The 23,776-nt window shown below is 44.1% G+C and overlaps 1 protein-coding gene across 3 annotated transcripts in view; it reads right to left on the bottom strand.

Annotated features, from left to right (window-relative positions):
* The window catches only part of AGPAT5 (1-acylglycerol-3-phosphate O-acyltransferase 5), a 100,635-nt gene extending 77,171 nt beyond the window's left edge, over positions 1 to 23,464 (bottom strand). For all 3 annotated transcript variants that reach the window (XM_068281356.1, XM_068281357.1, XM_068281358.1), the window contains exon 1: positions 23,033 to 23,464. In XM_068281356.1, coding sequence (XP_068137457.1) covers positions 23,033 to 23,251 — 219 coding nt within the window. In that variant the 5' untranslated portion in view covers positions 23,252 to 23,464. The remainder of the gene's footprint in view (positions 1 to 23,032) is intronic.
* Positions 23,465 to 23,776: the final 312 nt, after the last annotated feature.

The following is a 23,776-nucleotide window of genomic DNA, read 5'->3' as shown; positions in this document are numbered from 1 at the left end:
GATGGCGATCGTAGGGATCACGTGATCAGCAGCCATACGCGATGGCTGCTGATCACTCGGGGGAGATGTCGGCTGTCATATGACAGCTTAATCTTCCCCTCCGGGTGCGCACGATCGCGTCGCGCCGCATCAGGCTAGAACAGCCACAAGTGCGGCGTAGAATCTAATGCACGCGGTCCCGAAAAGGTTAACCATATGTATGTAATCCACTGCCAGTTCACTAGCCACGTGGGATCCCACTAACATCAGATATGACCCAAATATCACCTCAAGATTAACAATATACATCTCAAACAAGTTTTGCAAGTAAATTTATGATTTAAAGTACACCTGAACTGAGAGGAACATGAAGGCTTACAATTATTTCGCTTTAAGTAAACAATACCAGTTGTCTGACAATCCTGCTGGTCTCTTTGGCTGCAGTAGTGTGAGTCACACACCTGAAACAAGCATGTGGCTAATCTAGTCAGACCTCAGTCAGAAACATCTGATCTGCTTGTTCATGGTAGATTGCTAAAAGTATTAAAGGCAGAGGACCAGCAGGACAGTCAGGCAATGTGCGATGTTTAAAAGGAAATAAATATGTCGGCCTCCATTTGCCTCTCACTTCAGGTATGCTTTAAAGGAATCATCAGGCACAATGATACCAAATCTGATTTACTTACCTGGGGCTTTCTCCAGCGCCTCACAGCTGTCTGTCCTACGCAGACAGCTCGTTTCACAGCCGCCGGCCCAGGGTCCCCGCATGGTGCAGAGGACAAGCTCATCCTTACTGTGCCTGCATGAAGTGCCGCTGTCAATCAAGCCATGTCGTTCATGGGCTTGATTGACAGTGGCGCGTCACACAGGCGCAGTAAGGACGACCCTGAGATCATTCTCTGCACTGTGCGGGGACCCTGGGCCGGTGGCTGTGAAACGAGCTGTCTGCGTAGGACAGACAGCTGCGAGGGGCTGGAGAAAGCACCAGGTAAGTAAAAAAAAAAAAAAAAAAAGCCATTGAGCTCCACGTCTTTCAAAGACGCAGAGAGCTCTGTCTTCTGAAGCTTATTATCTCAAGTGTCTGGCACTGTACTGTTTTCTTTTCTGCACAGAACAGTTCGATAGTTCACTAGCCTGCTCTGTAAAATCATTTACAATGCTGAGTACTGTGTAAACTGCAAATATTAGAGAGTGATGCAATATTATAAAAAAAAAAAACTATAAGTGAAAATAAAAATATGAGAATATTTTCTTTGCTACTAATGTTCTAGTAATTATCAGTACTCTACAACCAATTAATCATTTTTTTTTTTGCTTCAGTGTCTCTAAACTTTATCCACCACTACAGTATATCTACATCCTCTGACGTCATCTAAGCCACAAGTCAGTAGATATAAGTCTTGTAGAAGAAGCAGTGCTGTGTAGGATTGGGCTTACTCCTGTGCACATTTCTGGAACTATCTGATGCAGCGCTAATTGGTGAATGGAATGTGAATACACATTTCCTGAGCTAATGACATTGATTTTTACGATTAAAAATACTTTTATTTTCTCAGTTCATAGTGAAAAATACACTGTAGCATTATTTCAGAATCAAATATCTGCACCATAAATTGTGGCAGGAACATAATCTAAGTTTTGTGATAAGCGGTAAAAACAGCCAAACAAAATTTGTGTTTTTTATCTACAGTAGCACTTTTTATTTTTAAACTGGAATTGGTAAAACTGAGAAATGTGTTTATATTTTTTTTCCTTGTGTTCTCATTAAAATTCATAGAAAACAAAATTGTTCGAAGGAAAAAATGACATGCAATGAAAGCCGAGTTTGTCTTGAAAAAACAATATAAATTTCATTTCTGTGTCATAAGTAGGGATAAAGTTATTTCTGATTAAATAAGGACACAGCTAATCTGTCAGGGCCCGTTTCCACTATCGCGAATCTGCATGCGTTTCCTGCATGCAGATTCGCACAGCCAATACAAGTGGGTGGGCCTGTTTCCACTTGTCAGTTTTCTTGAGCGTTTTTCTGTGCAGGATTTTTCTGCACGGCAGAGCCCTCAGAATTCGCCTGCGTGTGGAATGCATTGCTAATCGCTGCTAATGTATTTAATAGGGAAATTGCCTGCGGCTTTGGTATGCGAATTTTCATGCAAATTCGCATGGAAATCAATGGAAATGCACACCGCCACGGTTAAATTCGCATACAGCGTCATTCATGCAAATTTTCATGCGAATTCGCACGAAAATTCGCATACACCCACATGCGAAATTCGCATCCGCATGCAAATTTTTACTGCGGCGATTCGCACCGCACCAGTGGAAACGGGCCCTCAAAACTGCTTTGGTCCATAAGTGGGAAACAAGGTCTGGATGCGAAGTGGTTAAAACCTGCAGATGCCGTTGTATTAAGGATACATAATGCATTACATGAATGAATAGAACATGCAATGTTCTTTTTACATGCAATTAATGTACAAGTAGCACATACTGATATACAAACATTCAAATATCTCTACACATTTATACTATAAATCTGCACAGAATTTAGGCAAAAGGCAATTATGAAGTGGTGTTGAATAAAAAAAAAATAGAAAAGGGAAAGCCCTGGAACTTCAAGCCTTTCCAACCCTCACTAAGGCACCCGTTCTACTGATGTCCCCCACTTACGTTACGCGGCTTCTGGACTCCTCGGCAGTGTTTGGAAGTACTTGGGGCAAGTGTAGTCACCATTTAAGCACAGAATACACAACATCATCAGGTTCGGGTTGTGGGCTTTCAGGGCACGCCACTGTTCAGGGCCCGTTACATAACGATCCATATATTAAAGAGAATCTGTATTGTTAAAATCGCACAAAAGTAAACATACCAGTGCGTTAGGGGACATCTTCTATTACCCTCTGTCACAATTTTGCTGCTCCCCGCCGCATTAAAAGTGGTTAAAAACAGTTTTTAAAAGTTTGTTTATAAACAAACAAAATGGCCACCAAAACAGGAAGTAGGTTGATGTACAGTATGTCCACACATAGAAAATACATCCATACACAAGCAGGCTGTATACAGGCTTCCTTTTTAATCTCAAGAGATCATTTGTGTGTTTCTTTCCCCCTGCAGCTATCTTCCACTGAAGTGTCAGGCTGTTTCTTCCTGCAGAGTGCAGACAGCTCTGCCTGTATGTAATTCCTCAGTATGTGAAAGCCCAGCCAGCTCAGAGGAGGATTTATCCAGCTTGTAAAAGATAATAGAACAGAGAGAAGCTGCACTAATCTAAATAACACACAGGCAGTGTGCAGAGAGGGGCCTGGAGGGGGGAGATGCATCACAGAACCACAACACTGAAGAACTTGGCAGCCTTCCAGACACAGGCTGACAAGTCTGACAAGAGAGAGAGATAAGTTGATTTATTAGAGATGGTGATAGTAGAACGTGCTGCAGTAAGCCAGAGCACATTAGAATAGATTTTGGAACTTGTAGGATGGAAGAAAACCGGATGAAATTTTTGTTACGGAGTCTCTTTAACAAAAGTACCCAAACAATGAGGAAGAACTGACACTGATTTTGGTTATGACCTGCCATAACCAATTTTCCACTTATTCACCTCTTCAGCTCTGATAGCAAAGCAAAACAAGTCAGCGTTTAAAAGATCACGCTGGGTCTCTTTTTCAAGGCATTATTCTACAACACAAACAAAAGCCAAATCAATACAGCATTCAACCAACCAGAAAATGTGAAAGGAAGATATATTGATAACATAGTGCTAGAGATACACACTACAAATAGTGACTAGTAATAAAACCATACAAGTCAATGCAAGTGTAACTGAACTAAAGTGCTATTGACCTCACCAACTCAATCTATGAACAATCTCCATGTATAGAATCTGCTATAAAACAGACATACCAGCAAAAGGCAGCTCACAACTACAAAAGACAAACAGCCAATGTTGAACTTAAAGAGGAACTTATAAAAATGACATAAAAAAAATAAAATAAATAAAAACAAATAAAAGAACTTAAAGAGGAACTTTAACCCAGGGTAATCAGGAGCCAATAGCCCCTTTCCCAAGAGAAATCTACCTTCTCTCAAATAAATCAGGGACATCTGTATGGCTGATATTGTGGTGAAACCCCTCCCACGGGGTTATGTCATGACCATGACAGTTTACTGAATAACTGTTGCATTGTGGGAAATAATGGCTGTTTCCAACTGCCAAGCATTAAATCGGGGTGAGGGAAGATTTTACAATGAGCAAACACTGAGTAAATAATTTATAAAATGATTGTGAAAAAAAAAAAAAAAGTGCAATTTTGTTCATTATATTATTTTTACTACTGTTACTCTTTCAACTGCTAATATAACAAAAATACATTAGAATCGCAATTGTAAACATCTCAGTAAACATGAATAATTCTATGCAAAGTTCATACTTAAACTGAGATTTGAAAGACCAGGTGCATCCACCTTAAAAGGAAACCTGAACTTGCAGTCACGGAGCGATCCTCTTCCGGTCCCCCGCCGCAGCTAAGTTTTGTTATTGCCGACTTGCAAGTCCATGGCCACTGCACCTGTGCGGCCCTGGCCAGCGCAAGACCTCGTTCATGCTCCTGTTGCAGAGTATGAGGTTTTCTCGCACTGCGTAGGATGCTCCCGGCGATGAGAGCACGAATGAGGATGTGCACAGCAGTGGCCATTGACTTGTAAGTTTTCGATAACAAAACTTAGCCGCCGCGGGAGACCGGAAGAGTACATTTGAAATCGGCGCAGGATACAGCCGGTATAAGGCTGATCCTGCTTCTGCACAAGTCCGGGCCGTGTTAATTACTATTCCCCCTCCAGGCCGCCATGGATGGTAGGGAATGAAATAATTCGGCTTCCAGCTATTGCTGGAGGCCAAATTATTGTGATTTTTAAGCAACCTCGGCTCAGTCTTCTAATGGCGCAGACATTACTCACTGAGCGCCGCTATAGACCGATTCCTATTATAGTCTATGGCTGCGCCCAAATCTAGCAGCGCCGAAAAGCACTGCTCCAGACCAAAGGACTGTTCTGTGACAGCGGGCACAGGGTGGCTGCAGGAGACTGGCAGAAGCCCCAGGTAAGTGAAACGTTTTTGTTTTTTTTTTAAATAAAGTTCAGGCTTCCCTTAACTACTTCAGTACCAGCAATCTCTGGCCCCTTATGGACCAGAGACTGTTGGCACCGTAAAACAGAACTTACCGACGATTCACCGCACTGATCCGCCGCAGGTCCCTCTCTCTGCCGTCTGTCCGCTGGTCAGGAGCCCCTTTCATTGGCTCCTGAACCTGTCCATCAATGTAAGCCATATTGTTGAAATCTACGTCAGAGCAGTCAGAGCTGCGCAGCCACAAGCAGGACGTAGATTTCAACCGCACTGGTCCAGAAGCGGTTAAGCACTTTCAACTTGTGATGTGCTTGGTCGGGTTGGTTGCTGCATAATGTGTGCTGTCCCTTTCAAGACCTGATCTCTTACACAGGACAGAAGGAAAACACAGAGACATGCACCTTGCGTGTCTTTAGAGAGTTTTTAGCCTAATTCCCCCTCATCTGTGACTAATTACAACTGTAATTTGATCAGGTGGCTGCTTCGGCAGAGCAAACAATTTGTAAACACAGATTGTTAACTGTTTGCTTCCATGAAAGCAGGAAGTAAACACTGCAGATTTATTGCAGGATTTGAATCAGCTGTAACAAAGAAATGCTTCTCTTTAAAAGTCATTATGATGTTGCTCATCTTTTACAGCAAAAAGGAACTTGAGTTCAGGACCACTTTAACCACTTGAGGGCTGCAGTGTTAAACCCCCCTAAAGACCAAGCCATTTTACTCTAAATGGGCCACTGCAGCTTTAAGGGCCCGCACAACTCAGCACACAAGTGATTCTCCCCCCCCCCCCCCCCCCCCATATTCTGCCCAATGACAGAGCTGTCTGTTGGTGGGGAAAGATCGCTCCCAGGAGGTTTGTTTATTTTATTGTAAATATTTTTATTATTTTTGTAATAAAATGTGTTTTTTCCCCCCCTTAGCTCCCTCTCCCCCCCCCCCCCCCCCAACAGCCAATCACTGTGATCGGCTGTCATAGGCTTCAGCAGTGCAGTGCGTTATTACCAAAGACACTGCCACACCACAGCCCTGATATAAAAACATACCATAGAAATAAAATCGCATTGCAATTATATTGTCCGCTTCAACGCAATGGATGAAGTGTAAAAGGAGCCTTATTCTCCATATACAGTGGGATGCGAAAGTTTGGACAACCTTGTTAACCCCCTTGCCGTTCCAATGATGTCGGCAAGGGGCGGCGCAGCATTTTTTTTTTTTTTTTTTTTTTTTTTTTAAATCATGTAGCTAGCCTAGCGCTAGCTACATGATAGCCGCTGAAACGCGGCATCCCCCACCCCCCCCCCCTCCGGCGATCTGCGCAAGCAGGAAATCCCGTTTAGAACGGGATTTCCTGCTTGGCTTCCCCGTCTCCATGGCGACGATCGCGATGACGTCACCGACGTCATGACGTCAGAGGGAGTCCCGATCCACCCCTCAACGCTGCCTGGCACTGATTGGCCAGACTGCGCAAAGGGTCTGGGGGGAGCAAGGCGGGTAGCGGCGAATCGGTGGCGATCGCGTACTATACGCAGCTAGCTAAGTGCAGAAAAAAAAAATTTGCGACCCAGCAGGGCCTGAGAAATCCTCCTGCGCAGGTTACCCCGAGCTCAGCTGAGTTGTTACGATAAAAAATGTCAGTTAAATATATTATATAGAAGACACACACAGTGATATTTAAGGAGTGAAATTAAGTTTATTGGATTTACAGAAAGTGCGCAATAATTGTTTAAACAAAATTAGGCAGGTGTTGAATAAAAATATAAAATATGAGGTGTATGGTGCAGCCATACATGCCCATTTTAAAATAATGTTATCCTGGGATCTAAAAAAAGTACTCCTAACTAGAAATCACTTTTTTAAATGAGGAAAACCTGAAAATATACTTATGAAACTTCATGTCTGCAAGTTTCTTCACACACTTAAAGGAGTTATCAGGCAAAAAAAATAAATAAAAATGAGTTTCACTTCTAGTTTTACAGCTCAAGTGAGGAATAAGCACTTTCCTTTTGCAGTGCTCGCATACAAACTTTCTGCCTTGCTCTCCTTTGTAGAGACATTTCAGCAAAACTGTTTAAAATTACTTTAAGTCAAAAAAGTCTGCTACTTCAGAACATTTCATTTAGTATTGATTAATGCAACCTTTTACTGCAGTCTGTTAAATTCCTTTAATAATGTAGTTTACAAATATCACGAGGTGAGCCATTACTGCACTCCACAAAATAAAAATGACATCTAATGCTATATGTCCAGACAAGCAAAAGGATAGCAGAGGCAATGCTGCCACAGTAACATATTATTACATAATCTATAGCAATGCTCAACTGAACTCCAGAGCATAATGTGGCCTACGCTGTGTACATTATTGGAGATACCACAACTATAGCTATAGCACATAAATAGTGGGAATGCTTCTGCTTAATAATAATAGACTAACATAGCACTAACATAGGACCCAGGGTTAAGGTAGATGGGTCTCTTCAGCTGTGCATCTTTCCCAGTCACCACTTCTAGCAGTGCTACAAAGCAAAAAATGTTTGGTCACTTATTTCATCACGCTGGATCAGCAATGAATGACACTCTTCTGGTAAGAACTTTTAAAGAAATTCATGTAGCAAGGTGCCTTTCTCCATAGAAAAGAACCTGCTGCTAAGCTGACAGAGCAGCGTGTCTGTACAGCGACTTAAAGGGAACCTTAACTGAACGGGGGGGTAAAGAGTTTCACTTACCTGGGGCTATTAGCAGCCCCCTACAGCAGTCCTGTGCCCTCGGAGCCGCTCTGGAATCCTCCGGTTCCCCGCTGCCACTTAGTTTCGTTTTTGACGACTCACCAGTCGGCCGGCCACCATGCACATTATTGGACGCATTCCCTACTGCAATTAGCGCTGTTGCGGATCGCAACACGTACAAAAATACACGTTCTGCACGCGTAGATATGCTGCAACGCGTATTTTTGTACGCGTTGCGGTCCACAACAGCGCTAATTGCAGTAGGGAATGCGTCCAATAATGCGCATGGCGGCCGGCCGACTGGTGAGTCGTCAGAAACGAAACTAAGTGACAGCAGGGGACCGGAGGATTCCAGAGCGGCTCCGAGGGCACAGGACTGCTGTAGGGGGCTGGTAATAGCCCCAGGTAAGTAAAACTCTTTACCCCCCGTTCAGTTAAGGTTCCCTTTAAGGCTTAACTTTCCTGAAAGAATATATCAGCCAATGAGTAAGCTGAAAAAAAGTTTCTTTGTAAATGGCAGCAATGCCTATCACTAATAAAGATAGCACAGCTTGTATTGTTACACTGAAAAAAATGAATACAGCTTTTACCTCAAAAGAGAAGGAGGGTGGGTAGTGAAAATGTGAAGCTTTAGGCCTCAATTCTGGTAGCTATGTGCATTAAATATTCTTTTGTTGGTAAAATACCTCATGCTGTATTTTTCTCTACTTTTAGCAATTCTGAAAAAAAAATTTTTTTTGCATTTCCGAACATGCTCGCTCATACAACCTACCACCTAAATGAATTTTGGCTCCTTTTCTTGTCACTAATAAAGCTTTCTTTTGGTGCTATTTGATTGCTCCTGCGATTTTTACTTTTTATTATATTCAGCAAAAAAGACATGAATTTTGGCAAAAAAATGATTTTTTTAACTTTCTGTGCTGACAGTTTTCAAATAAAGTAAAATTTCTGTATACATGCAGCGCGAAAAATGTGGACAAACATGTTTTTGATTAAAAAAAAACCCATTCAGTGTATATTTATTGGTTTGAGTAAAAGTTATAGCATTTACAAACTATGGTGCAAAAAGTGAATTTTCCCATTTTCAAGCATCTATGACTTTTCTGACCCCCTGTCATGTTTCATGAGGGGCTAGAATTCCAGGATAGTATAAATACCCCCCAAATGACCCCATTTTGGAAAGAAGACATCCCAAAGTATTCACTGAGAGGCATAGTGAGTTCATAGAAGATATTATTTTTTGTCACAAGTAAGCGGGAAAATGACACTTTGTGAAAAAAAAAAAAGTTTCCATTTCTTCTAACTTGCGACAAAAAAAAATGAAATCTGCCACGGACTCACCATGCCCCTCTCTGAATACCTTGAAGGGTCTACTTTCCAAAATGGGGTCATTTGTGGGGTGTGTTTACTGTCCTGACATTTTGGGGGGTGCTAAATTGTAAGCACCCCTGTAAAGCCTAAAGGTGCTCATTGGACTTTGGACCCCTTAGTGCAGTTAGGCTGCAAAAAAGTGCCACACATGTGGTATTGCCGTACTCAGGAGAAGTAGTATAATGTGTTTTGGGGTGTATTTTTACACATACCCATGCTGGGTGGGAGAAATATCTCTGTAAATGACAATTTGTTAATTTTTTTACACACAATTGTCCATTTACAGAGATCTTTCTCCCACTCAGCATGGGTATGTGTAAAAATACACCACAAAACACATTATACTACTTCTCCTGAGTACGGCGATACCACATGTGTGGCACTTTTTTGCACCCTAACTGCGCTAAAGGGCCCAAAGTCCAATGAGTACCTTTAGAATTTCACAGGTCATTTTGAGAAATTTCGTTTCAAGACTACTCCTCACGGTTTAGGGCCCCTAAAATGCCAGGGCAGTATAGGAACCCCACATATGACCCCATTTTAGAAAGAAGACACCCCAAGGTATTCCGTTAGGAGTATGGTGAGTTCATAGAAGATTTTATTTTTTGTCAAAAGTTAGCGGAAAATGACACTTTGTGAAAAAACACAATTAAAATCAATTTCCGCTAACTTTTGACAAAAAATAAAATCTTCTATGAACTCACCATACTCCTAACGGAATACCTTGGGGTGTCTTTCTAAAATGGGGTCATTTGTGGGGTTCCTATACTGCCCTGGCATTTTAGGGGCCCTAAACCGTGAGGAGTAGTCTTGAAACGAAATTTCTCAAAATGACCTGTGAAATTCTAAAGGTACTCATTGGACTTTGGGCCCTTTAGCGCAGTTAGGGTGCAAAAAAGTGCCACACATGTGGTATCGCCATACTCGGGAGAAGTAGTACAATGTGTTTTGGGGTGTATTTTTACACATACCCATGCTGGGTGGGAGAAATACCTCTGTAAATGGACAATTGTGTGTAAAAAAATCAAAAGATTGTCATTTACAGAGGTATTTCTCCCACCCAGCATGGGTATGTGTAAAAATACACCCCAAAACACATTATACTACTTCTCCCGAGTACGGCGATACCACATGTGTGGCACTTTTTTGCACCCTAACTGCACTAAGGGGCCCAAAGTCCAATGAGTACCTTTAGGATTTCACAGGTCATTTTTGTTTCAAGACTACTCCTCACGGTTTAGGGCCCCTAAAATGCCAGGGCAGTATAGGAACCCCACTAATGACCCCATTTTAGAAAGAAGACACCCCAAGGTATTCCGTTAGGAGTATGGTGAGTTCATAGAAGTTTTTATTTTTTTGTCACAAGTTAGCGGAAATTGATTTTAATAGTTTTTTTTCACAAAGTGTCATTTTCCGCTAACTTGTGACAAAAAATAAAATCTTCTATGAACTCGCCATACTCCGTACTGAATACCTTTGGGTGTCTTCTTTCTAGAATGGGGTCATTTGTGGGGTTCCTATACTGCCCTGGCATTTTAGGGGCCCTAAACCATGAGGAGTAGTCTTGAAACCAAATGTCGCAAAATGACCTGTGAAATCCTAAAGGTACTCATTGGACTTTGGGCCCCTTAGCGTACTTAGGGTGTAAAAAAGTGCCACACATGTGGTACCGCCGTACTCAGGAGAAGTAGTATAATGCATTTTGGGGTGTATTTTTACACATACCCATGCTAAGTGGGAGAAATATCTCTGTAAATGACAATTGTTTGATTTTTTTACACACAATTGTCCATTTACATAGAAATTTCTCCCATCCAGCATGGGTATGTGTAAAAATACACCCCAAAACACATTATACTACTTTTCCTGAGTACGGCGGTACCACATTTGTGACAATTTTTTGCAGCCTAGGTGCGCTAAGGGGCCCAACGTCCTATTCACAGGTCAATTTCTAAGCATTTGTTTTCTAGACTACTCCTCGCGGTTTAGGGCCCCTAAAATGCCAGGGCAGTATAGGAACCCCACAAGTGACCCCATTTTAGAAAGAAGACACCCCAAGGTATTCCGTTAGGTGTATGGCGAGTTCATAGAAGATTTTATTTTTTTGTCACAAGTTAGTGAAAAATGACACTTTGTGAAAAAAAACCAATAAAAATTAATTTCCGCTAACTTTTGACAAAAAATAAAATCTTCTATGAACTCGTCATACACCTAACAGAATACCTTGGGGTGTCTTTTTTTCTAAAATGGGGTCACTTGTGGGGTTCCTATACCGCCCTGGCATTTTACAGGCCCAAAACCGTGAGTAGTCTGGAAACCAAATGTCTCAAAATGACTGTTCAGGGGTATAAGCATCTGCAAATTTTGATGACAGGTGGTCTATGAGGGGGCGAATTTTGTGGAACCGGTCATAAGCAGGGTGGCCTTTTAGATGACAGGTTGTATTGGGCCTGATCTGATGGATAGGAGTGCTAGGGGGGTGACAGGAGGTGATTGATGGGTGTCTCAGGGGGTGGTTAGAGGGGAAAATAGATGCAATCAATGCACTGGGGAGGTGATCGGAAGGGGGTCTGAGGGGGATCTGAGGGATTGGCCGAGTGATCAGGAGCCCACACTGGGCAAATTGGGGCCTGATCTGATGGGTAGGTGTGCTAGGGGGTGACAGGAGGTGATTGATGGGTGTCTCAAGGTGTGATTAGAGGGGGGAATAGATGCAAGCAATGCACTGGCGAGGTGATCAGGGCTGGGGTCTGAGGGCATTCTGAGGGTGTGGGCGGGTGATTGAGTGCCCTAGGGGCAGATAGGGGTCTAATCTGATAGGTAGCAGTGACAGGGGGTGATTGATGGGTAATTAGTGGGTGTTTAGGGTAGAGAATAGATGGAAACACTGCGCTTGGGTGGTGATCTGATGTCGGATCTGCGGGCGATCTATTGGTGTGGGTGGGTGATCAGTTTGCCCGCAAGGGGCAGGTTAGGGGCTGATTGATAGGTGGCAGTGATAGCGGGTGATTGATGGGTGGCAGTGACAGGGGGTGATTGATGGGTGGCAGTGACAGGGGGTGATTGATGGGTGGCAGTGACAGGGGGTGATTGATAGGTGATTGACAGGTAATCAGTGGGTTATTACAGGGGAGAACAGATGTAAATATTGCACTGGCGAATTGATAAGGGGGGGTCTGAGGGCAATCTGAGCGTGTAGGCGGGCGATTGGGTGCCCGCAAGGGGCAGATTAGGGTCTGATCTGATGGGTAACAGTGACAGGTGGTGATAGGGGGTGATTGATGGGTAATTAGTGGGTGTTTAGAGGAGAGAATAGATGTAAACGCTGCGCTTGGGTGGTGATCTGATGTCGGATCTGCGGGCGATCTATTGGTGTGGGTGGGTGATCAGATTGCCCGCAAGGGGCAGGTTAGGGGCTGATTGTTGGGTGGCAGTGACAGGGGGTGATTGATGGGTGATAGGTGATTGGCAGGTGATTGACAGGTGATTAGTGGGTTATTACAGGGAAGAACAGATGTAATTAATGCACTGGTGAATTGATAAGGGGGGGTCAGAGGGCAATCTGAGCGTGTGGGCGGGTGATTGGGTGCCCGCAAGGGGCAGATTAGGGTCTGATCTGATAGGTAAAAGTGACAGGTGGTGATAGGGGGTGATTGATGGGTGATTGATGGGTAATTAGTGGGTGTTTAGAGGAGAGAATAGATGTAAACAATGGATTTGGGAGGTGATCTGATGTCGGATCTGCGGGCGATCTATTGGTGTGGGGGGGTGATCAGATTGCCCGCAAGGGGCAGGTTAGGGGCTGGCTGATGGGTGGCAGTGACAGGGGGTGATTGATGGGTGATTGACGGGTGATCAGGGGGATAGATGCATACAGTAAACAGGGGGGGTGGTCTGGGGGGGGGGGGGGGGTCTGGGGAGAATCTGAGGGGTGGGGGGGTGATCAGGAGGGGGCAGGGTGGGGGATAAAAAAAAAAAATAGCGTTGACAGATAGTGACAGGGAGTGATTGATGGGTGATTAGGGGGGTGATTGGGTGCAAACAGGGGTCTGGGGGGTGGGCAGGGGGGGGGTCTGATGGGTGCTGTGGGCGATCTGGGGCAGGGGGGGGGGGATCAGTGTGCTTGGTGCAGACTAGGGTGGCTGCAGCCTGCCCTGGTGGTCCCTCGGACACTGGGACCACCAGGGCAGGAGGCAGCCTGTATAATACACTTTGTAAACATTACAAAGTGTATTATACACTTTGTATGCGGCGATCGCGGGGTTAACATCCCGCCGGCGCTTCCGTATAGCCGGCGGGATGTTGCGGCGGGTGAGCGGCGCCAGGCGGAGGATCGCATCACTGATGACGCGATCGCTCCGCCCATGCCCCTACAAGGACCGCCGCCAATTGTCAATACGGCGGTCCTTGCGGGGTGCACTTCCCGGCCGCCAATTGTCAATACGGCGGTCGGGAAGTGGTTAAAGGGGCACTACAGAAAAAAAAAAAAAAAAAAAAAAAAAAACTGTAAAATTTAAAATATGTGCAAACATATACAAATAAGAATTACTTATTTTCCAGAGTAAAATGAGCCATAAATGACTTTTCTCCTATGTTACTGTCACTTACAGTAGGAAGCAGAAATCAGACAGAAGTGACAGGTTTTGGACCAGTCCATCTCTTTATAGGGAATTCTCAGGGATATATTTATTTTCAAAAGCACTTAGTGAATGGCAGTTGGTCTGCCCAACTGCCAAAAAACTGTGCAGCAAGCAGGGAAGCTGGCCAGCATCATTGTTTAAAACCTTTTTAGGGAATATCTTTATAGAGAATAAAAGCCTTACTGAGAATCCCCTATGAAGAGATGGACTAGTTCAAAACCTGTCACTTCTGTCAGATTTCTACTGCCTACTGTAAGGGACAGCATTATAGGAGAAAAGTACATTTATGGCTCATTTTACTCTGGAAAAAAAAATGTACTTTGTCTATGTTTGCACATATTTAAAATGTTACAGTTTTTCACTGTAGTGCCCCTTTAAGTATTAGACTAAGGAGTCGGAGTCATTTTGGGTACCTGGTGTAGGAGTTGGAGTCGTGGTTTCATAAACTGAGGAGTCGGAAGATTTTTGTACCGACTCCACAGTCCTGTAATGTACCACATCCGGTAACTCATGACTGAAAATGTACCAAAATTGCTAAATGTCATTACCGCATGCGGTAATTTGCTCAAACCCTACCAGAATTGAGTGGGGTTTTTTTGTTTTGTTTTTATAAAAAGAGCCCAGTGTGAGCCTATGTACAGTAGAGGGAAATCTGTAGTTGGTGTGCTGCCAGGAAAAAAGTATAACAGAGTTTAGAATGTCAGCGGCTTACCAACAAGACTGGCTAGCCTCACCGGTATCACCAAGAGCTTTGTGAGATAAGCACTTGCACATTTATTAGCTTGGTGCTAGCAGCAAAACTAAGATCATTGTATACTGCATTATTGTCTGTCAATTATATGTTTATTGCTTCTGCCTTAACTATTTACTACTGCAGTTTTTCATAAAATTTTGATTAGCATTGTTCTTTTATATCTGCTTGTGGTGGGGCGGTACCAGGGAGAACCCAAGACCAAAAAAAAGCGCAAAGGCAACCAGGAGCCAATAGTGTAGATAATTGATGCAAAGGAAGTTTCAAAAAGGAATACCGTAATACTCACACTTTCTAGTTGCTATGGATAGCAACCACCTTTGGGACATAAGGGGGGGGGGGGGGATTATCTGTCCCTGTTCGGACTGTGGGAATAATCCCGGATGGTCTCTCTCTTTGGTTGGTAGTTTAGTAAGAGGCACGCGTATTAGTTATCACAGCCACTTTGGCATGTGTTTGCTGATACAGACCCGAGAAACACGTTGTCCATTTTCTATGTGCAATATATGTGTAAAGTGAGAAGTACGGTAAATGTTCGTTCTTCATCTGTATTTTTACTGCAGTGACCCATTATACTGGCAAGAAGAAATCATTTCTGTAGGTATGTGAAAATACATATTTTTCATATGGACTAATTTTAGTCACAGGCATGTCAGTGTAATGCAGCCTATTACAATCCTTATCGGTACAATGTATACACAGGATTTGGTAGTAACTTTTGTTAGGCAAAGTGAATTGGACAATAAACGCAACCCTTGGTAATAGGTGATAAGGTTTTTTTTTTTTTAACTATCAAATGACTAAACTTTGACATGGTTAAAACAGAAAACTTGAAGCTATCCACCCTGCATAGAAATATTTTACAACCAGCAATAATTGCTATGCAAAGTAAATGCTTAACAATATACTGCAGGCAGGTGCTCCACCACAAAGCAATGTCTAAACGTCATTGTCACTACACCAGATGTAGAGAGTGAAAAAAATATACATTTGACCAAGACTGTAAAGTAAGGCTGTGTTAAAGGACAGCTGTAAGGAGAGGGATATGGCGGGTGCCATATTTATTTCCTTTTAAACAATACCAGTTGCGTGGCAGCTCTGCTGATCTATTTGGCTGAAGTAGTGTCTGGATCACACCTGAAACAAATGTGCAGCTAATCTTGTCAGATCCGACAATGTCAGAAACACCTGATCTGCTGCATGCTTGTTCCAGGTCTGTGGCTAAAAGTATTCGAGGCAGAGAATCAGCACGACTGCCAGGCAGCTGCTGGAGAGATACGTAGAAGGCGCACTTCTTGTGCGTAGACTGGAGCCGACTGATGACAGTTGCGGGACCCGGTTCCCGAAGCTGCAGACAGCGGAGGACGGGGGCGTGGGAGTGATCCAAGTGTATGGGGCTGGAGGAAGCCCCAGGCATGTATATGTGTATGTATATATATATATATATATATATATATATATATATATATATATATGTATATATGTGTGTGTGTATAATATATATATATTTATATTTTATATAGTTCAGCTCTGAGTTCCTTTAAAAGGAAATAGGTATGGCAGTTTCCATATACCTTTACCTTCAGGTGTCCTTTAAAGCAGCCAGGACTAGAAGGTGGTAGCAGGGCTGTGGAGTCAGATACATTTTTGGGTACCTGGAGTTAGAGTTGGTGGTTTCATAAACTGAGGAGTTGGATGATTTTTGTACCAAATCCACAGTCCTGGGTGGTAGTGTTCAAAGCTCACCCGCAAATCATTAGATATCAGAGACTTGGGGATTCCTCCAGCCTTCTATGGCCTGATTGCTCCCACGCTGTCCTCTTCTGTTTTCCCATTCGTCTGCAATTGGCCTGGGAAAGTCCTCCAGGCTAGGACCAACTGTGCATGCACAGACTGGGCCGCGCATGCTCCTGCTGTGTTCACGATGCCAGAAGCGAGACAGGGGAACCCGCCTGGCTGGACTGCGCATGTGCCAACTGGCCCCGACTAACAGATTTTCCGGGGCCAGTAGTGGGTGAACGGGCAGTCAGAAGAGGACAGCGTGTGAGTGATAAGAGGGAGGGGGTTGGAAGAAGCCCCAGGTATGTATATTTTATTCTTGTGGCCCCATCTCTGGTACCCTTTAACTGTTCCGCCCACAGATCCTGGCAGCATTAACAGAGAGCATTACGTTACAGGTAAAAAAAAAAAAATAATAATTGGTGGTACCATTTAAGAAATTACTGGTATGCTTGGACATTTGTTGCGAGTTGCGAAGCTGCTTCCTGGCACTAAAATTAAGTAGCCAAAAGAGAGCAAGTTTAACACCTCTCTCCACCCTGCCCTACAAAAGCCTAATACTAGCCATTGTGCATGACTTCTTTTTTAATATGATTTTTATATTATGCCTGCATAACATGTAGACACTGCTAAATTGTTTCTTTTGTAAGGACCAGCTCCTCACTTGGCACTTGCACCTTCAGAAACTTCAGTGCCTCCAGAAACCTGAATTGGTCATAGTACTTGTGCAATCAAAGGACACACATGATATGAAATGAACCCCCCCCCCCCCATTAATTTTAATGTGGGACTCGGTGGATTGTGTTGCTAAAAGACGTGGACTGATGCCAACAGCCACCCATCTGAACCAGCCCCCCACTATCAAAACAAGCTCCTTTCTTCAGTGAAATATACAGGGGAATCTCTCCTGAAAGGAAAATCAGTAGCTCTACCCACAACTGTGTACCCAGTATTTCAGTGGCAGGAAACAAGGACACGTGGATTGCTCTCCAGCACTGTAGAATCTCATTATAGTATACTCTGAGTAAACCTCTGGCTATAGTAAACTCAGTCTTTAGGTCCCAACCTAGTGCCTGCAGGAATATACAATGCATGTCCAATTCTGATATAGTATATTGTTGATGCAGTGAACTACATGAACAGGATCCTTAAAGTTTACCATCAACAGATACTACTGTATAATGTCAGCAGCAAACAGTCATAATTTGCTTTGGCACTGGTGGGAGTATTTCTGCACAATGCTGTTTACCTTCTTGCTCAAGTTCTATATTGGCATACAAAGGAGACTGACAGTCCAGATAAAAATTACTCAGGAATACTAATGCAAGTTCTATATGTGTTGCAGTATTTAAAGAGGAGCTGTCAACCATACTATCTCAGAAAAAAAAAAAACACATATATAAGTAGATAAATACTTGCTCTACTTACTCAACATATGTATTGCACTTTCCACGATTTGCTTTTAGTGATTTTTCTACTGTAAAAAAAGAGAAAATCCTTCTTAGCATTTCCCATTTTAAGTGTGGCTATTTTGAAGCCAATCCTGATGTAATTTCCTGCCATACTCTCCTCTGCCTGATTTGCCCGCCCTTCACAATAGAAAGTGCATTGTCTCAGCATGAGAAATATTGGCCAATCAAAGAGGAACAGAGGTGTGGGAGGGGAAACCAGGAGGGAAAGAGGCTTCAGTCAATTAGGCTGCATTAGTTAAGTCTGAGAGGAAATAGAGAAGTAAAAAAAAAAAAAAAAAACAGCATGCCCTGCAACTTCCTTTTTGTGTACCAAATAAGAGTTAGGTAAGCTGGGGAATGATCATTTATCAACAAGAAAAGTACTGTAAAAGTGATTTTAACTTTTGGATTGCCTGGTTACCATCCTTATTACTTGTGTACCAGATAAAAATAAAGAATTGATTTTTGATTTTATGCATGACAGCTACACTTTAAAGCACTGTTCAGGCACAGTTTCCATATGCTAAGATAGAATCAAATTTTAAATGAAATATATATTCAAAAGTTTTTTAGGGAGAGAAGAAAAAAAAACAACACCAATTCCCGGTAACCTCAAATGAACCATTCACTTTCATTCAGTCTGAAGAGCATTATGGGCAGGCAGTTAGGAAGGAGGTTGCTCTGACAATGCATGCTGGGAGCTGTAGTATGTAGATCTGTGTACATCTCCTGCCGGACTACAGCTCCCAACATGCATTGCGGCTGGAAGCCTGGGTTCTTTGAAGTGTGGCCAGCTGCAGATGGTGACGGCTACCTCCACAGGGATGGTGAGCTATAAGAGCAGCCCCTGTAGACAAGCAATGCTGGCCTCCCTAACCCATGCCCCCACAACGGCATACTGCATTTTGAAACCTCCCTAATTGGGAGTTCATTGTAGAACAAAAATGCACTAGTGCTCCTTGCACTTTAACTCATGTAAAGTACACATGAACTGAGGGAAATCTAGAGGCTGCCATAAGCATTTCCTTATGAACAATGCAAATTGCCTGGCTGTCCTGCTGATCATCTGCCTCCAATACTTTAAGGCCTGGGACACAGGACTGTGGAGGCGGTACAAAAATCATCCGACTCCTCAGTTTATGAAACCACCAACTCCGACTCCAGGTACCCTAAATGGCTCAGCAGCACTTTTAGTTGCGCTTTGGTATCGTCAACTACAGCATCCAAATTACCTAAGACTTGTTTCACATCCACACTGGATTTAGAACTACCAACCAGAGTGAACAGTGAAATGTCCGCTCCGATTGCCCATTGTGGTCTGGAGCAGATGCATTTCCTCCACAGGTTTCTATGAGAAATGCATGAACTGGTCTGTTCTGCATTGCATGTGTGCCAGCATAATATGTAACTAAGCGGTGCAGAGTGGTACCAAAACGGATCAAAGTGTGGGAGTACTGCTGGGGATACATGGTACGTTTCTGTACCGTGTATCGAGCAGCTGATCCGGCTAGCTAATATTCAGCTGGTCCGATCATGCTGCTCGACCCGCGCCCGCTCGATCCCCGCCGGGCAGACAATGGCAGGGAATCGAGCGGTAATCGATCCGCGCGGACGAGCTGGGACGTGGCTGCGGTCGATCCAGCGGCTAATTGGCCGCCGGATCGACCCGTGTATTCCCAGCATTAGTCCTGTATTTTGATATGAGGAGCCGGACAGCATGCCGGACCACACCCAGCTGGCAACCCAAATGCGCCCACATAATATTTATACTACCTGGCGAGGCATTGGGCCAGCAGTGATCAAAGTCTCTGATTATTTCTGAAAATGACAGCCATTATGCTCCTATTTGGACTAGGCCTGATATCAGGAGCTGGGAAGAACAATCCACTGTCAGGCTGGAATGGAGAGGGTACAGATTCATTAGATGGAGGTGCTGCAAGGCTCCCCTCTGCAGCCAGAAGTGGATTAGCTGGCTGGTGACGACAGATGTCCTGTGACCACTGCTTGAAACAGGCAATTAACATACATCTATCATTAAAAAAAAAAATGATATAGGCTGTCACTCCAATCCTCAGTGTGCAAATAGAAAAAAAAAGGCTGTCCCATATGTATTTCATATTGTATTAAAGGGAACCTGAGGTGAGAGTGATATGGAGGCTGCCATATTTATTCCCTTTTAAACAATACCAATTGCCTGGCTATCCTGCCGGTTCTAGACTCCAATACTTTAGCCCGGAACAAGCATGAAGCAGATAAGGTACTAAGATCAACAGGGCTGCCAGGCAACTGGCATTGTTTACAAGGAAATAAATATGGCCACCTCCATATCCCTGTCACCTCAGGTTCCCCTTAACGCTTCAGTCACCTGGGCATTTTTAACATTAGAAAATCATACCCAAAGATAAAGCAAGCCTGTGAAGAAAAAAAAAGTTAAAATCAACAAATTACCCGACAGCTGATTAATCAATCAAGCTAACAGGTAGAAAGCATTAAGAATGTTAAGTCTTGTGCAAAGTTCCCATTCAGTACAGAGAAGTTTCCTCTCAGCGTAGTTGCAATTTGAATCAGAGCAATAGCAAAGACATACGCTCTCAAGAAAGCACTTGAAAAATACATTTACAGGCCTGTGTGCTTACTACTAGGCTAGGGTTAAAGTGTAAGTTGGTTTACGTTCCCTGAAACTGTGGGAACAGAACAGGAAAGCAGCACTGCATATTATCTACGTTAGTGTTCTCTCCAGACTCTTTTAGCCGGGTGCTCCACCTGGCTGGTTTTTGTGAGCACCCGGCTGTCATCGGCTCACCACCTCCTCTGCTGTAAGAGTTGTGCAGAGAAGCACCGACCCTGCATTCTCATCTCGCCCCACTCTGCAACTTTACCACACCACCTGGCTACATTTTCATGCCACCCAGTTTGAAAAAAAATTCTGGGAAGAACACTGTTAACATACAATATTATTTACTCCAAAACCATTTAGGCGGCCACATGTTTATAATTAGCACAACTCGTATGAGGAGATACTCTGGTACCAGACTATTATAGCATCAATACATATACAACCAGGGAATCTTCATGTGCTTATATTCACTTTATTCTAGACCTGCAAAATCCATTACCGAAACAGTGGTACACGAACATTTAAAACATCCTAAAAACATGATCTGACACTGGAGCTGCTACTATGTGCAATCCCACTGTCCCTGTGATGGTTTGTACCGTCTCAATCGCCCAGCCTCAGCCTATGCAAATTGATCGGTTACCCAATCACTATTGGACATATGTGGGCCCTCCACCGGCGCACACCACGAGGCCTCCGCATGCAATCTGTATAGTGCACTGTAACTGACCGCCGGCCGGCTAGCTGATGGACTTCTCTAACACAGTTCATCAAAAGACAAACACGACACTTCTGGCAATTCCTCTGGGAGACACCATTCCTGTTGCAACAGCCAACAGCCCTCTCACTTGCTGTATGTACCGCCTTGTTAGTGTCCTGTGTGACGTCATTACCCGGCAACTTGTCATATGTTTTATCCACCCCACAGGGCTGCACAATGAACAGATGAACTTTTGAATAGGGTTTACTCACAACCTTCACGCAGTAATGCGCTCTTCCGAGGGAGCTTCGCTCAGGGCTCCTGGAGTTGCGGATGCCCGACGCAATTTTGCATCACCCCTCGGCGTCTCTCTGCACCGGCTGCATCCCGTAGTCTCGCGTAGGTTCCTGCCGTGGCCCGGCGTCCCGGGATTGTGAGCGCTCACATGTGTCAGTCAGGCCCCGCCTGCTGACGCGTTTCGCCCCGCCCACGGGGCTGCGTGAAGGTTGTGAGTAAACCCTATTCAAAAGTTCATCTGTTCATTGTGCAGCCCTGTGGGGTGGATAAAACATATGACAAGTTGCCGGGTAATGACGTCACACAGGACACTAACAAGGCGGTACATACAGCAAGTGAGAGGGCTGTTGGCTGTTGCAACAGGAATGGTGTCTCCCAGAGGAATTGCCAGAAGTGTCGTGTTTGTCTTTTGATGAACTGTGTTAGAGAAGTCCATCAGCTAGCCGGCCGGCGGTCAGTTACAGTGCACTATACAGATTGCATGCGGAGGCCTCGTGGTGTGCGCCGGTGGAGGGCCCACATATGTCCAATAGTGATTGGGTAACCGATCAATTTGCATAGGCTGAGGCTGGGCGATTGAGACGGTACAAACCATCACAGGGACAGTGGGATTGCACATAGTAGCAGCTCCAGTGTCAGATCATGTTTTTAGGATGTTTTAAATGTTTGTGTACCACTGTTTCGGTAATGGATTTTGCAGGTCTAGAATAAAGTGAATATAAGCACATGAAGATTCCCTGGTTGTATATGTATTGATGCTAACACTGTTAACATGTCGCATCAATATGTACCTTATTGCAGGAATGCAGTGCTGGTGGTATGTAGGGATGCCGCACACTGTTTTACCTCAATGCAACTGTGAACACTGCATAGGGGTATCATTGCAGTGCAGAAAGCGGCCATTACATCACACTGCAACACTCCACTAAGAACCTATTAATGTCCTTTTTTCATTTGAGGTTCAGATACCCATTAGGCAAGAGAATAGTTATGACTTTTTTTGGTGCTAGTTTGGTTGAGGTGAGCCAGCATGAAAGTCCATAGGAAAATTCTGCTAGGTTTTATTAACTAGCTCCTTTTTTTCTGTTCAGTTTATAAAACTTTAAGTCGCTTCAACCCATATGATACAACGCTGTCTACAATTACTTATAAGGGATGAGAAGATACATCGAGAATTTAGGAAAAACAACAATTATTGTTGCGTGCAATGAAAGAATGAGCCCCATTCAACAGTCAGAAGGTCCACCTGTCATAAAACTTCACAGCATGACTGCAGCATGGCAAGACATTCTCCAGCCAGCCAGCATCTACTCCTCAAGGTCACTGAGGCATGCTCACACCCACTACTAGGAGCATGTATGTTCTGCCTTACTTTTTTGTGAATTAAATAAAACTAGAGGTATAAAGTCTAGTGGCAGTTTTGAAAATAGATTCAGCTTTCCACACCTGGAAAGGAATAGTTTGTAACAAAGCCTTGGCTTATTATATAGCACAATGATGAGCACATCAGAGAAGGGCCATACAATACTGCACACACCTTTCTCCTTATGCACAGCAGCAGTGTCCCCCCACCCCCTCCCTCCATCCCAGCAGCATCTCCCTGACCTGCACCCCGGTGTAGTGCTGGAAGAAGAACAGCACCATGCTCTGGTAGATGACATACAGCCGATCGTCCACCTTCCTGTACAGGCGCTCGGGAAACACGGTGCTCATGGCCCTCCAGCAGCCCCAGGCCAGCAGGTAGGTGGGTGCTGAGCCCAGCATGAGGGCAGCGGGCAGCATGTAGCGCAGGGAGTAGGTGTGTACCACGGCGGACAGCAGCATGGCGGGGCAGCTCTCATTCACAGTACTGGCCGACAGACACTGCACCTACACACAGCCGGCAACACGTGAGGGGGGCGGCCCGGGGGAGGAGCTCCATGCTGCCAGCTGACAGCTGGATGGAGGAAGCTGGCGGCGCTACACTGGAAATTTCCTCCTGGTACAGAGCCTGGGCAGCGGATATCAGACTCGGACTTCCTTCCCACTACTATCATGCTTTGCTGCTGCGAACACACGAAAGCGAGCAACCTGCTGAAAAGACGTCAGACGCAGTGTAATCTCTGTCGCCATCTTTTGAACTGGCAAAAGCCCTTTCTGAGAGTTAGAAGTAGAGATCTTGCTAATATTATAAAAGTGAAAGTTTGGGTGTTTGTTACTTGATCGCGCAGCAATGGCTGAACGGACTTGAATGAAATTTGGCACACACATAGTACATTACCTGGAATAACATATAGCAGTGGTTCCCAACCTTTTTGGAGTCGTGACACATCAAACCAAACGTTCAGATCTCCGTGACACAGACTAAAT

The sequence above is a fragment of the Hyperolius riggenbachi genome, chromosome 4 (assembly GCF_040937935.1).
Source record: "Hyperolius riggenbachi isolate aHypRig1 chromosome 4, aHypRig1.pri, whole genome shotgun sequence".
In the NCBI taxonomy this organism is placed as follows: domain Eukaryota; kingdom Metazoa; phylum Chordata; class Amphibia; order Anura; family Hyperoliidae; genus Hyperolius; species Hyperolius riggenbachi.
The sequence above is the reverse complement of the archived record's forward strand: the minus strand, read 5'-3'. Positions and strand labels throughout refer to the sequence as shown.